Source organism: Hordeum vulgare, chromosome 3H (assembly GCF_904849725.1).
Source record: "Hordeum vulgare subsp. vulgare chromosome 3H, MorexV3_pseudomolecules_assembly, whole genome shotgun sequence".
NCBI classification, from domain to species: Eukaryota; Viridiplantae; Streptophyta; class Magnoliopsida; order Poales; family Poaceae; genus Hordeum; species Hordeum vulgare.
Genome location: NC_058520.1, coordinates 28,803,074 through 28,816,143, shown reverse-complemented (window position 1 = coordinate 28,816,143; position 13,070 = coordinate 28,803,074). Strand labels below are relative to the sequence as shown.

The following is a 13,070-nucleotide window of genomic DNA, read 5'->3' as shown; positions in this document are numbered from 1 at the left end:
GCACTAAGCATGCATAATAAAACATTAAAAGCCGACAACGAAGGCCGACGAGAGTCCACGCATTACATAATAAATGAAAAAAGAGAAAAAACCTAGGCATTCTCGGCGGCGGTGGCGAGGTCGGGCTGTGTCAGAGCGGGGGTGGGCTGTGCCGACGCGGGTAGTGCTGGTGTCGGCGGTGGCGCAGCACGTGTGCGCTCGTTTGCGAGGCGCAACGCCATCTTAGCATGAAGGTAGGCGGCCTCCTCTGGAAGAAGCGCGGGGGTGTGGACGACGAGGGTGTTCTGGGCGAAGCCGGGCACGCTCGTGCGCCTGGTGCATCGTCAGGTAGGCGACCTTCTCTGGAAGCATCGCGCGGGCATATACGACGAGGTTGTCGTCGTTGTCCATGGCTGCTCGGTCGTCGACGAGAAAATAGAGGGGTGGCGAGATGGGGACGCGGGAGGGTTCTGGAAGAAGATGGCCGAACCACACCGCACGCTCGGATTAAAAAAGGCCGACCACGATCGCTGACGCGTGGGCCCGAGAGGGCAACCGTGATAAATTATGTTGACCACGGTGGTTGGGACGGGCGCGCGCGTCCGCGCCAACGCATTTCAGTCCCAAATTTGGACCGAAAATGGGTCGACGCGGACGTGCAGCGGACATGTTTTCAAAATGAATCGGCGCGTTGGACCGTCTTTTCAAAATGCTTTCCTTATTCGTAAGTCTAGTATTACTGTAACATTTATCAAAAACAAATACTAATACAAGACACACCACATATTCGTATTCAGTCATATCAGTAGGCGGCGGCAGCTCCAGCAAAGTTGCGAAATAGCCTGGCCGCGTCCATGACGCCATTCGAAATAGCGACATGATCGTCATCCTCGTTGGCTTCGTCGTCCAGGAAGCAGTGCGCGGGCGCCTGCCACTGGTCGTCCTCTTCCAGCACCACGCCCACCTCGAAGCTCATCACGAACTGCTGTATCCCCGTCACTGCAAACATGCAGAGTTGCAGACCTCCATAAAGTTTCAGACATCAACTAGTACATGGTTATTTCGGAGCTGATAAACAAACGGTGGTGTAGCAGCAATGGCGATGTGCATACCGTCAAGAAAGTTCCAGCGGACGGGGCGGCGCGTGAGCGCATCCTCGTAGTAGACGATGAACCCTGCCTTGCCCCAGACGTGGCAGTCGATCCCGCCGGTGGTCTCACGGCCGAGGTAGGCGGCGCCGCCGAGCCACCCCGGGGGGAGCACGCCGACGGCGACCTGCAGCGTGCGGCACGTCGCCGTGTCGAAGTAGAAGGTGGTGCCGTTGTTCCACTCCACGTCGTACAGCGGGTCGCCCGACAGCTGGTGCCGGATCAGGTTCAGGTTGCGCCGCCGCGGCCAGTCGTAGTAGAGGTCGTGCAGCCGGAGCGGCGGGCCCGTCGACGCGATCGAGACGTTGGTCAGGTTCGTGAACAGCACCGCGTGGAACTGCTCCGGCCATGGCGCCGGCCCGTCAGGCGTCGTCCCTGAGGACGACGCCGCCGCGGTGGTGGCGGCGGCGATGAGCAGGACCTGGAGCAGTGGCCACGCCATGTCTGTCGCGTACCTTATCTTTGGTTACACCCGTCTGTCTGCTGGTGAGTTGAGGGGTGACCAGTGAGGCAGTGACCACCAGTGACCAAAAGCAATGGATGGATGGGTAGCAAATGTATGCCATCATTGTGCAGCAATTTCAGCCGCACAAGCTTCTTGGGGATTTATCAAGCAGAGATTGGGTTGACAATGAAGCAAATATTTTCAGTGATGAGTACCGCATAATCGATGCCGTCAACTCTGCAGTAAAGTACATGGTTGCCATACCATACTTGACAAACCACGGACATATTGATGAAGCAACTACAATATATTTTTTCTGAAGTTTCACTGCTTCAGTGTAGACTATAAATAAATAAATAAAAACTATACACCAAATAAACTGGCCACACGAAGGTCCTCTTGTGAAAACTTAAAATAAGGCACATAATGTAAGTTTTTGACTGTTAGACATTTCAGCCTGAGCATTGGTTTATTTCTCACACAATGCCATGCCAACCTGAGGGGTTGGGGATACATATTTATAGGCTGCTAGCCAGCCAAGAATATGCTAAGATGCTAGTCTAAGATGCTGCTAAGATGCTATCCTAACTGCCAGTCCTTGATGGTCAAGGATTCTATCCTAACAGCCACAAGGACCATGCGCTGCAGCCCCACAAAGGACCATGCGCTGCAGCCCCACAAAGACCCTAATACATAGACTTATCCATCATTCTCCCCCTAAGTCTTGTACGCCGTCTTGTAGGAGAGTCGAATCATCCCGATCCTGGAGCAGAGTTCGAGGAACTTGATCCTCCCAAGAGGCTTGGTGAGCAGGTCTGCGAGCTGGTCCGTGGTGTTGATGTAGCTCGGCTCGATGCTCCCTTCTTTCAAACAGCTGCGGATGAAGTGATACCTCAGTCGGATGTGCTTGCTCTGTTCGTGGAAAACACGGTTCTTTGCCAGGGCCGGGGCGGACTTGCTGTCCACTAGGAGTTGCACCGTTCTGGTGTCTCGGACGAGGAGATCACCAAGCAGTCGAGCGAGCCAGAGCGCCTGAGTGCAGGCGGTGGAGGCCGCTATGTACTCGGCCTCACAGCTGGACAGGGCCACCACCTGCTGCTTGACCGATTGCCAGCTCACGAGACACTTGCCGAGGAAGAAGAGGATCCCGCTCGTGCTCTTGCTGGTGTCGATGTCGCCGGCGTGGTCGCTGTCGCTGTACCCGACGAAGTGTGCCGCCCCCGGACGCCTAGGGTAGTAGAGGCCGTGGTCGAGGGTCCCTGCCACATAGCGAACGATCCTCTTCACTGCCTGTTGGTGCTCCGACGTCGGTCGCTCCATGAACCGACTGACATAGCCGACGGAGAATGCCAAGTCTAGCCGTGTGTGGGCAAGGTAGCGAAGGCTCCCCACAAGGCGTCGGTACTGCGTAGCGTCCACTTCCTCCGTCGTGCTGTCGCGGCTCAGTTTCAGCCTCTCCTCCATCGGAGTGAGAGCTGGGTGGCAGTCGGTGAGCCCAGCTAGCTCAACGATGCGCTTGGCGTAGGCGGATTGTCGAAGCGCGATCCCGGAGTGATCCTGGTGCACCTCGATCCCTAGATAGAAGGAGAGGAGCACCAGATCACTCATCTAGAAGGTGGCCTTCATGTCTTCCTTGAACGCCGCCACCTCTGCATCTTTGATGCCGGTGATCACCAAGTCATCAACATAGACGCCCACCAGCAGGGCATTTCCTCCACTGCCCCGTCGGTAGACGGCCGCCTCATGCGGGCTTTGCTCGAAGCCCATCTTCTTTAGCGCGGAGTCCAGCTTGGCGTTCCACGTCCTAGGTGCCTGCCGTAGGCCATAGAGAGCCTTACGCACACGGAGTACCTTGCCCTCCTGGCCGGGGATCGTAAATCCCGGTGGCTGATGCACGGAGACTTCCTCCTTCAAGTCGTCGTTGAGGGATGCTGACTTGACATCCATGTGATGGACACGCCAGCCCTCCTGGGCAGCTAGCACAAGGAGAAGTCGCACAGACTCCATCCGTGCCACGGGAGCGAAAGCGTCGTCGAAGCCAACTCCTTCCTGCTGCAAGAAGCCTCGGGCCACAAAGCAAGCCTTGTGCTTGATGATGGCGCCGGCTCCATCCCTCTTCAGCTTGAACACTCACTTAAGGGTGATTGTGCGGTGACCACGAGGGAGGTCAGCGAGCTCCCAGGTGCGGTTATGCTCGACCGCATCCATCTCCAACCGCATCGCGGCGCGCCATGCCGCGTCTCTCTCGGCCTCTGCAAAGGACCGAGGTTCGCCGTCCTCACACGCGAGTTGTAGCTGTGCCTCCAGGTCGCGTAGCACCAGTCCCAGCACTGGCTGGTTGCCGAGTAGATTATCCATCGTAATACCGCAGCGGTTCGCCGCCATGATACGCGTCGATGCGCTCCTCGTCGTGAGTGAGCGGGGAAGCGAACTTTATCGGGTTGTGCTCTGCGTGAGCTGGTGCTGATGAAGACGAGCCCGGAGTGGTGACTGCCGGGGTTGGAGTATGCGGCGTCGCCGGTTGTGGTGCCGTCGGCGTAGCAGGCACTGGAGTCGATGTAGTTTTGGGGGATGGGGTAGACGTGCTCGGCGAAGAGGAGTTGCTTGCTCCCCCAGCTTCCTTGAAGTGGACGTACTCGACAATGAAGTCGTCATACGTCGGCGTCGAGCCATCGTCCACCGCCTTGTCCCATTTTCACCCTCGCCCTTCGTTGAACACGACGTCTCGCGCCGTGCGCACACGCTGTGTCTTTGGGTCGAGGATGCGGTAGGCCTTTGAGCCCTCCGCGTAGCCGATGAAGACTCCCGGAGTACTCCTGTCGTCGAGCTTGCCGATGTGGCCGAGCTCCTTGGCGAACGCAAGGCAGCCAAAGACCCGCAAGTGGGAGACCGCCGGCTTCCGCCCATGTCAGGCCTCGTACGACGTCCTGCCGTCGAGTGCCTTAGTAGGCGAGCGGTTGAGGATGTAGACGGCCGTTAGCACCGCCTCTCCCCAGAAAACAGCCGGCATCCCTCTCTGCTTGAGGAGAGCCCGAGCCATCCCCACAACCGTCTGGTTGCGTCGCTCGACGACGCCGTTTTGCTGTGGGCTGTACGGCGCGGAGTAGTGGCGTTGGATGCCCTCATCAGCGCAGTACGACGCGAATTCAGCCGCCGTGAATTCGCAGCCGTTGTCAATGCGCAACACGCGCAGTTTGCGGCCACTCTCCGCCTCCACAGCAACATGCGCGCGCCGGATGGCATCCGCCGCCTCTCCCTTACTGCCGAGGACCGTCACCCACATGTAGCGAGAGAGGTCGTCGACGAGCAGCAGGAAGTAGCGTCGACCTCCTGATGTGGCTGGCGTCACCGGGCCACACAGATCTCCGTGCACGAGCTCCAGCCTCTCCTTGGCCCGAAAACTCGCCTGCTGGGGAAAGGGGAGTCGTCTCTGCTTTGTCAGCACACAGATGTCGCAGAACTGCTCCACATGGTCGAGGCATGGCAGGCCTCGCACCATCTCCTTGGAACTTAGACGCTTCAGGGCCTCAAAATGAAGGTGCCCAAAGCGCTCATGCCATTGCCACGCCTCGTCATCCCGACGGACAGCGAGACAGACCGGTTGTGCCACCTGCACATCAAGGACGTAGAGTCGATTTTCACCTCTGGGTACCTTGGCGAGAAGGCGACGCTGGCGATCCCAGATGCGTAGGACCCCATGCTCAATCAGCACGCGTGAGCCGTTCTCATCCAGCCGTCCCAAGCTGATGATGGAGTTCCTTAGCGCGGGGATGTAGTAGACACCGGTGAGCAGCCGGTGCTCTCCCGTCTTGGTGGTGAAGATGACGGAGCCGATGCCCTTAATTTCCACAGCAGATGCATCCCCAAACTTGACGGAGCCTCGCGCGTCGGAGTCGAGCTCGACGAAGAATTCTCTTCGACCGGTCATGTGGTGGGTGGCGCCGGTATCGAGGCACCACCCCGCAGTCTTGTCCTTCCCGGAGCCATCGCCAAGAAGAGCGTGTGCTTTTGGCTCGTCGAGGTGGAGGAGAGCCTTTGCGACTGGTGCCGCTGAAGGTAGCTCGATGCTTGCATGCACCATGAACAGAGTCGTCTCCTCCTCCTCCGCCTGTGCGACGTGAGCCTTGCCTTGTCGTGGTTGTTGACACTCATTGGCCCAATGGCCAAGCCGGCCACAGTTCTGGCAACTGTTGTCCTGTGCCGGCTTGGGCTTGCCAGCGGCGCCGTCCTTGGCGCCTTCGCGGGCGTCACCTTCGGCACGTCCTTGTGCCTTGTCCGGGGGGCCTCTTCGCGCCTTGCGCTACTGGTCGCGCTTGCGGCCGCCCGTCGTGGAAGAAGGCTCCCCCTTCTTCCTGTCACCAAGGCTGGCATCCCACTGTTCCCGATTTAGGAGCAGCTTCCCGCCGGTGGTGATGGGCCCCGAGGGAGGCTGTGGCTCGTCGGTGTCGACGACCTTGAGGCGACCTATCGCCTCCTCGATCGTCATCGTGGAGAGGTCCAGCAAAGACTCGATGGAGCGAGCCATCTGCTTGTACTTCTCGGGGATGCACCGGAAAAGCTTCTCGACAGCTCTCTCCTCGGTGTAGGTGGCATCGCCGAACTTCACCATCTTCTACAGCAGAGTGTTGAGACGGAGAGCAAAGTCATCAACGTCCTCACCTGGCTTGAAGGTCAGGCTCTCCCACTCCTTACGAAGTGCCTAAAGTGTGGACTTGCGAGCACGGTCGCTGCCGATGCGTGCCGCGGCGATGGCGTCCCAAGCCTCCTTGGCAGTCCGCTTGTTGGAAAGCGAGAACTACATCTCGGGCGGGACTGCAGCGATGAGGGCGTCCAGCGCCCGTCGATCCTCTTGGTGGTCGACGTTGCTGTCCTGGACTGCCTCCCACAGGTGCCGCACCTGGAGCCTGATCTTCATGATCGCGGCCCACTCGACGTAGTTGGTTTTAGTGAGGGTAGGCCACCCAACACTGGGACCAACATCCCTGACCACAGTCCGGACCTCGTAGAGGCCGCGGTCCTGGTCGTTGCAGCCGCCATCGCCGTGCGCACCTCCACCTGGAGCGCGGGCGTGTTCGGCTGCCCACTGCGCCGTCCGCTCTTGCGCCAGTTTGGCGCGGTCTGCGTCGGCGTCGTCGTCCGCAGGCGCGGAGCCGTTGGAGCTGCCGGAGCCACCGTGGAGTGCCTTGGCATCCGCCGTAGCCTCACGTGCTGCCTCCGCTGCTGTTGCTGCTTCTACCTCCGCTCTGGCTGCTGTCAGCTCCGCTGCAGCCAGCCTCGACACCCTTGCTGCCGCAGCAGCGGCTGCTACAGCTGCTCGCTCACGCTACTCTGCCACGGCGCGCTCGGCCTCCTGCCGGCGTCGTATGCTCGAGGTAGCCGTGTGCTGAGAGCGACCTACAAACATGGTTTGCTGCAGGGGGTTGTTGCGTGGAGAGGAGGCTGTTGCTGACGAGCTACTGCTCGACAGTCCGGAGGGAGGGAGGTAACCAGGGGTAGTCGGAGCAGCTGCTGCTACCGGCTTACGTTGCTCAGCTCCCGGTGAGAGAGGTGAGCAGGAAATGCTCAGAGTACAAGATAACGAGGCTCTCATACCACTTGTTAGACCTTTCAGCCTGAGCATTGATAGTTGTGGATGACACTAGGAGAGTTGGGACAATTTTCGTTGGTTTATTTCTCACACAATGCCATGCCAACCTGAGGGGTTGGGGATACATATTTATAGGCTGCTAGCCAGCCAAGCATATGCTAAGATGCTAGTCTAAGATGCTGCTAAGATGCTAGTCTAAGATGCTATCCTAACGGCCAGTCCTTGATGGTCAAGGATTCTATCCTAACAGCCACAAGGACCATGTGCTGCAGCCCCACAAAGACCCTAGTACATAGACTTATCCATCATTGACACTACATAAACTGTAGTAATGATCCTCTGATTAGGACATGCATCAATATATGATGCATATTTATTTCACAAAAGCCTAAAGGTACATCCACTATTAAGAATATCTGAAAATTTGATGTGCATACCAGGAATAAACGATGGCCAAGTAATGACAATATTCTAGAATTAATTAAAAGATTCAGACTTGCAGGTAATTTTAAGAAACAACATTGCATCATATACATCATATCTTAGCCAAGGTGTGCAGGAGATAAACAGGTGAATCCAAGGAGTAGGAACTCACCCATTATAAGCCAACAACAAATAATGTTGTTATTCCCTTCACTCTATATTACTGGGAGTGGCATACAGGTTCAGTCCCTACAGATGTTACTTCCAACAGATGGCTTCGGTTCCGACTGAAAACCATTTTACATGACGCTTGCATGGCTTCTACTACAGGGATGATCTGAAGAAAGAAGTGAAGCTCATCTTAGACAACCATCAAGACATAATTTGGTAATCCATTGCCTATCAAATAAGCAAAACAGTAATCCAATGCCTATCGATGATGTACCATGAGAGTACTTGCACAGACTGCCAAAAACAACTGACTATTGTAGGAAGATAAAGGCAAAGCACATACAAATATAAAAGAATCTAATTAGTATGTTACTGCTTTTTTACCGCTTAACATACAGCCTTTACTGGCATACAAACTAAATATAGTCACCAACCTTATTAACTACTCCCTCTGTCCCATAATATAAGAGCATTTTTTACACTAGCGTAGTGTAAAAAACACTCTTATATTATGGCACGGAGGGAGTAATAGTTTACATAAAAAATCAGCTAGACAGTAAGCATCACAGACCTTTCAATAGCACAGAGAAATACCAAATGAATGGACTCATTCAAGAAACAAACATTTAAGAAGTCACAAAAAGAGATTTTTGTTACCTGCTATTTTTCTTGGTACTCCAGAGGAAAAAGCCATCAGTAGCACTGACAGACCAGCCTGCCAGGTAGATAGTAGGAACAGCAGCAGATAGGAACTCGTTAATCCAGAGGATGTTATCCATTGGCATATTTGCACACAAAGTAGTTATCTGAAGCTCACAATGGCAAAATGGACAACAAATGCAGCAGTTTCCATCACAAGAAAACAACATGTTGGATTAGTAATGATCATACATCACTGAATAAGCAATATACGGTTCATTATGTACGCAGTTCCTTCAATACAAAAAAAATCCCATATAGCATCAGCATTAGCTGACAAAAAGTCAAAGGCATCATCTCTGTTGCAAGCAGTTTTTATTTTGCGAAAAGATCAAGTGTGGTATCATGTTCCTAAATATACAGAAAAACAAAAGGATTGACAGCAGTAATGTATCAGTTCTCATCTGCCACATAAGTTCAGTCAAAAGAATTGTAGGCATCAACATTGTATCTAAAATCCAGCATGGCAAAATGTGAACGAAATGCACCCGTTTCTATCACAGGAAAACACAAACAAAATGCACCACAGACAATGATAATATCCCTCTCTTTTAGTGGGCAAAATACTGTAATTGACCTTTTGCCGGTAAAGACTGTTATCTTCCATTTGCTTAGCATTGCATCTCAACACAATTTAGGGATTGTAACTATGAAGTAAGAGTTTATGTTACTATGGTAGCATGACTAACTCAAGAAAAATGGGTTCCCTCTTAAGGATACAGAACCAAATTGTAAAGCTCACCTAATTGTCCAAATAGGTGAGGCGATGGTAAGAAATTTTTCCATAAACAAAATATTGGACAGGAGCGCGGCAGGAGGAGGCGTCCCTCGGCAACGCGGACGGGAGCACGCACAGCGGACCCGGACGACGCAGAGGGTTGAGGGCTTGAGGCCACCGAAATATCTGGTGCATGTGAAATCATAATTTAGGTCATAGTACATCGAAATCTCCACCCGGAGCACGAATAGAGAAATCTTCTGAAATATGTTCCATCTCGAAAATTTTGTATATAATATGACGTCATTGACATGCCATTAAAAGCTAGGTATCTTGTGTCATTTATGACATTTGGATCAACATTTTAGGGAAGAAGAACAGACTGTCAAGTGGGAATATTTTACTGAATTTGAGCTTATATGATTAAATTATTAGGCAAGCTTTGAAAATAATTTTATAAGCTTTCAGAATCCTATCCCCAAATACATGAAGATAATAGAAGAAATTGACTAAATTTCATGATCAAGATAAGCAGATAAGGGAAATAATTCTAGGATAAGAACATAATAACGATATACATTCTTATATTTGTGCATTATAAGTAGTGAAGGTTATATCGCAATGATTTGTATCTGGTTTTCAAAGATTTCACATAGAAAGAACAAATAATTATGTAGTTTCAGTACAAAAAAAGTTATCACCTACAGCTACAGAAACAGATCCTTCTCAAATCTCCATTATCATGAAGACTGCACAAAGGCAATGGATCGAAGAAACAAAGAACTGAAACATAAACATCACCCACGAAATAAAATCAACCAAAATCCTGCATTTGAGTAATAGTGATTCCCTTAGTTATTTGAAATGGGGTAGTCTCAAGCCTTACGTACAGTAAGCCTTGTTTATCCTAAAAGAATGGCTATCAGACTACTTCCAGCAATGTACTCCCTCCATCCCAAAATAAGTGTCTCAACTTTGTACTAGCTTTAGTACAAAGTTGTACTAAGCTTGAGACACTTATTTTGAGACGGAGGGAGTACAGGAAAGAAAAATACACCTAATAAAGCATTTTGTAAACTAGTTATAAGTAACATGGTAACAAAAAATACCAACAATGTTAAGTTACCTGATAGATGTACTCTTACAATCCTTGGTTGTCTGTCAGCATATTCATTGTGCATCCTTCATTTGCACAAGAAAGCCTAATCCCTACCAATAGTCTCCACAAGAACAAACTCCATCCTTGAAATGGTGAAACCTGCTTGAATCTCTTACAATTATGTCTCTGTTCACAATCTTTGAGATCATCTTGATTGCAGCATGGCAGTCTAGGCAGGCGGATAGATTCTTCATAACTCTAATTGGCGTCCCTGGTGGGGTGTTAATCAGAGCAAATGAAATGGCCAATCTCTCACTGTGGTATTTCAATGACTCCAACTTTAAGTCATCATCCACTTGATGCAAGGCACAGCTAGTGTCAGGCTTATATCCCTGTTTATCCATCTCTTTGTACAGCCTCTCTAGCTCTTTTTTCATCTCAGATATCATCGGGTTGGTTTGGTCGTTTGAAGAAAAACTGTAGATTTTTTTTTTGACTTCAACCCAACTGTAACCTGACTCTTTCCTAAGTCCTCTATTTCTCATGATCTTTTTAACACGGGCAGCGTCTTCCCATTTACCGCCCTTTGCATATATGTTGGACAGTATAACGTAAGGTGTCGCGTCTGTGGATCCCATACTGAACAACTTTTCAGCTGCCACTCTAGCTAAATCCTGGTTTCCGTGGATCCTGCACGAGTGAAGAATGGAGCTCCAAATGATTGGGTCATCTTCAAATGGCATCTCGCTCAACATTTTCTGAACTTTGTCAAAACGTCCCACCCGACCTAATGTATCTATGACACAAGCATAGTGTCCCTTCCAGGGTGGTATGTCATATTCATGTTCCATCAATTCAAAATATTTCATACATTCTTCTGCAAGACCGTTGTGACTGCAGGCTGACAGTACACTCAAGAACGTGACTGAATCTGGTTTGAACCCATAATGAAGCATACCTCCAAACATCTTGATGGCGTTCTTTGCCTGCCCGTAGTGCGCGTAGGCTGAAATAACAGCATTCCACGAGATGGAATTCCTCTCAGGCATCTCATCAAATGTTTGGAGCGCCTCATCCAAACAGCCACACTTTGCATACATGTCAAGAAGGGCACTTCCTGAGAACACGCTGGAGATGTGGCCTGATCTGATGATGTAAGAATGCAACTGCCTTCCTAACCCAATCATTGCCAGGCTTGCGGAAGCCTTAATGATGCTTGAAAATGTCGCTCTGTCCGGGCTCAGACCAGCTCTTCTCATGTCACAGAATAACCGCAGCGCTTCCTCCAGCTGCCCATTCTGGACATACCCAGTTATCATTGCTGTCCATGAAACGCCAGTCTTGTCATTCTTGTTCAGGAAATTTGTCTTTGCAGCATCCAGCATCCCACATTTTGAGTACATGTCAATCAGGGCGTTGCCCACAAGATCCTCTGAAGAAAGGCCAAGAAGGACCAGCTGAGCATGTATTTGCTTCCCAATGCCAATGTGAGGCAGTGAGCCAGCAACACTCAGCAAACTAGCATAAGGTAATGCCTGCCTGTCAAAACTGAGTATCTGCATCTCTCTGAACAGCCGCAGCGCTGTGCTAGCGCACCGGTTCCAAGCATAGCCTGAGATCATGACATTATATGAGACATTATCACGCTCTGGCATCTCGTCGAACAGCTTCTCCATTGCAGCAAGGCAGTCACATTTGGAGTAGAAATCCAGCAACGAATTGTTGACAAACACATTGTGCGCCGAGGTGGCTCTGGCCACGAGGCCGTGGACCTGGCGCCCAAGTTGGAGATCACCCATGCCCGTGGCGACAGTGAGCATGCTGGAGAAGGTGAACTGGCTGGCGTCAAGACCCGCGCGACGCATATCAGTAAATAGGCCCAGCGCTTCCCTGTGCAGCCCCTCCTTGGAGCACCCCATCATCATGGCATTGTAGGTGACGGAGTCCCTGTGCGGCATCTCCCGGAACACTCTCATGCCGGCAGCAAGGAGACCATGCTTGCAGTAGGCGTCAAGCAGCGTGTTACAGACGACGACGCTGGAGCGGAGGAGGCCAAGCTTGACGGAGAAAGGATGGAGCGACGCGGTCACAGCGCCAGAGGCGGGCACGTTGAGCACGGTGGAGACGGTAACGCGGTCTGGGGCGACGCCCTGCCTGAGCATGTCGCGGAAGAGGGCCAGGGCGTCGGTGGCGTGGCCCGGGGCGGCGGCGAAGGCGGCCATCATGATGGTCCAGGTGACGGTCTCGCGGAGGTGGGTCGGGGAGGAGAGGAAGAGCTGGTGCGCGGCCGCGAGCTGGCCCGACCTGGAGTAGCCGGAGAGCATGCGGTTGAGGGAGAAGGCGTTCTTGGTGCCAGGCATTTGGTCGAACAGGGCGCGGGCCTGCGCGAGGCGGCCGGAGGAGATGAGGGACTGGAGGTGCAGGTTGAGGCGGTAGGCCGCCGGGTCGAAGCCCGTCTTGACCATGCGGGCGTCTGGCGGCGTGGCGGCGCCGGCGCGGCGGAGGATGGCAGCGGCATTGGCTACGGCCACGGTGGGCGTGGACGGGAAGCGCATTGCGGGCGGCGTATGGGGTTTGTCGTAGAACGGGAGGGAGCATTAAGGCCCGGAGCCCGAGCCCAGGCCCAGGCCCAGGCGTCGCCGTTTCTGCCGCAGACTCGCGGCCCGCTCGCCTCGCCGTGCTCTACGGGTCGCAGGCCGGCAGCGCCATGCACTCCCAGAACGCGTACGCCGCGCGTGTAAAAAAAAAAAGGCACTTCTCTGCGCGCGAGGAGGAAACTTTCGGCCCGCGCCGTCCGATCC

General features: G+C 52.8%; 2 protein-coding genes across 3 annotated transcripts; both read right to left on the bottom strand.

Moving 5' to 3' along the window:
- Nucleotides 1-680: 680 nt before the first annotated feature.
- On the bottom strand, nt 681-1,981 carry LOC123439402 (uncharacterized protein At4g14100-like). Its single transcript, XM_045116121.1, has 2 exons — nt 1,092-1,981; nt 681-978 (listed from the first exon to the last, which is right to left on the bottom strand). Exons 1-2 carry the CDS (start codon nt 1,567-1,569, stop codon nt 782-784), a joined length of 675 nt encoding a protein of 224 aa, XP_044972056.1. The 5' UTR covers nt 1,570-1,981; the 3' UTR covers nt 681-781.
- Nucleotides 1,982-8,475: 6,494 nt separating this feature from the next.
- Nucleotides 8,476-12,791, bottom strand: LOC123439401 (putative pentatricopeptide repeat-containing protein At2g01510). 2 transcript variants are annotated; one of them, XM_045116120.1, is made up of 3 exons: nt 10,297-12,791; nt 9,195-9,356; nt 8,476-8,559 (listed from the first exon to the last, which is right to left on the bottom strand). In XM_045116120.1, the coding sequence occupies exon 1, from the start codon at nt 12,732-12,734 to the stop codon at nt 10,380-10,382; it is 2,355 nt and encodes a 784-aa protein (XP_044972055.1). In that variant the 5' UTR covers nt 12,735-12,791; the 3' UTR covers nt 8,476-8,559; nt 9,195-9,356; nt 10,297-10,379. The 2 variants fall into 2 exon arrangements, with proteins under 2 accessions (XP_044972055.1, XP_044972054.1); XM_045116119.1 differs by lacking the exon at nt 8,476-8,559 and having other exon boundaries at nt 9,002-9,356.
- Between the last annotated feature and the right edge of the window lie 279 nt (nt 12,792-13,070).

Coding starts and splice junctions, on each gene's coding strand:
- LOC123439402 (XM_045116121.1), bottom strand. CDS start 1,569: ATGGCGTGGCCACTGCTCCAGGTCCTGCTCATCGCCGCCGCCACCACC. Junction 979..1,091: donor CCGCTGGAACTTTCTTGACG/GTATGCACATCG, acceptor GCATGTTTGCAG/TGACGGGGATACAGCAGTTC.
- LOC123439401 (XM_045116120.1), bottom strand. CDS start 12,734: ATGGTCAAGACGGGCTTCGACCCGGCGGCCTACCGCCTCAACCTGCAC.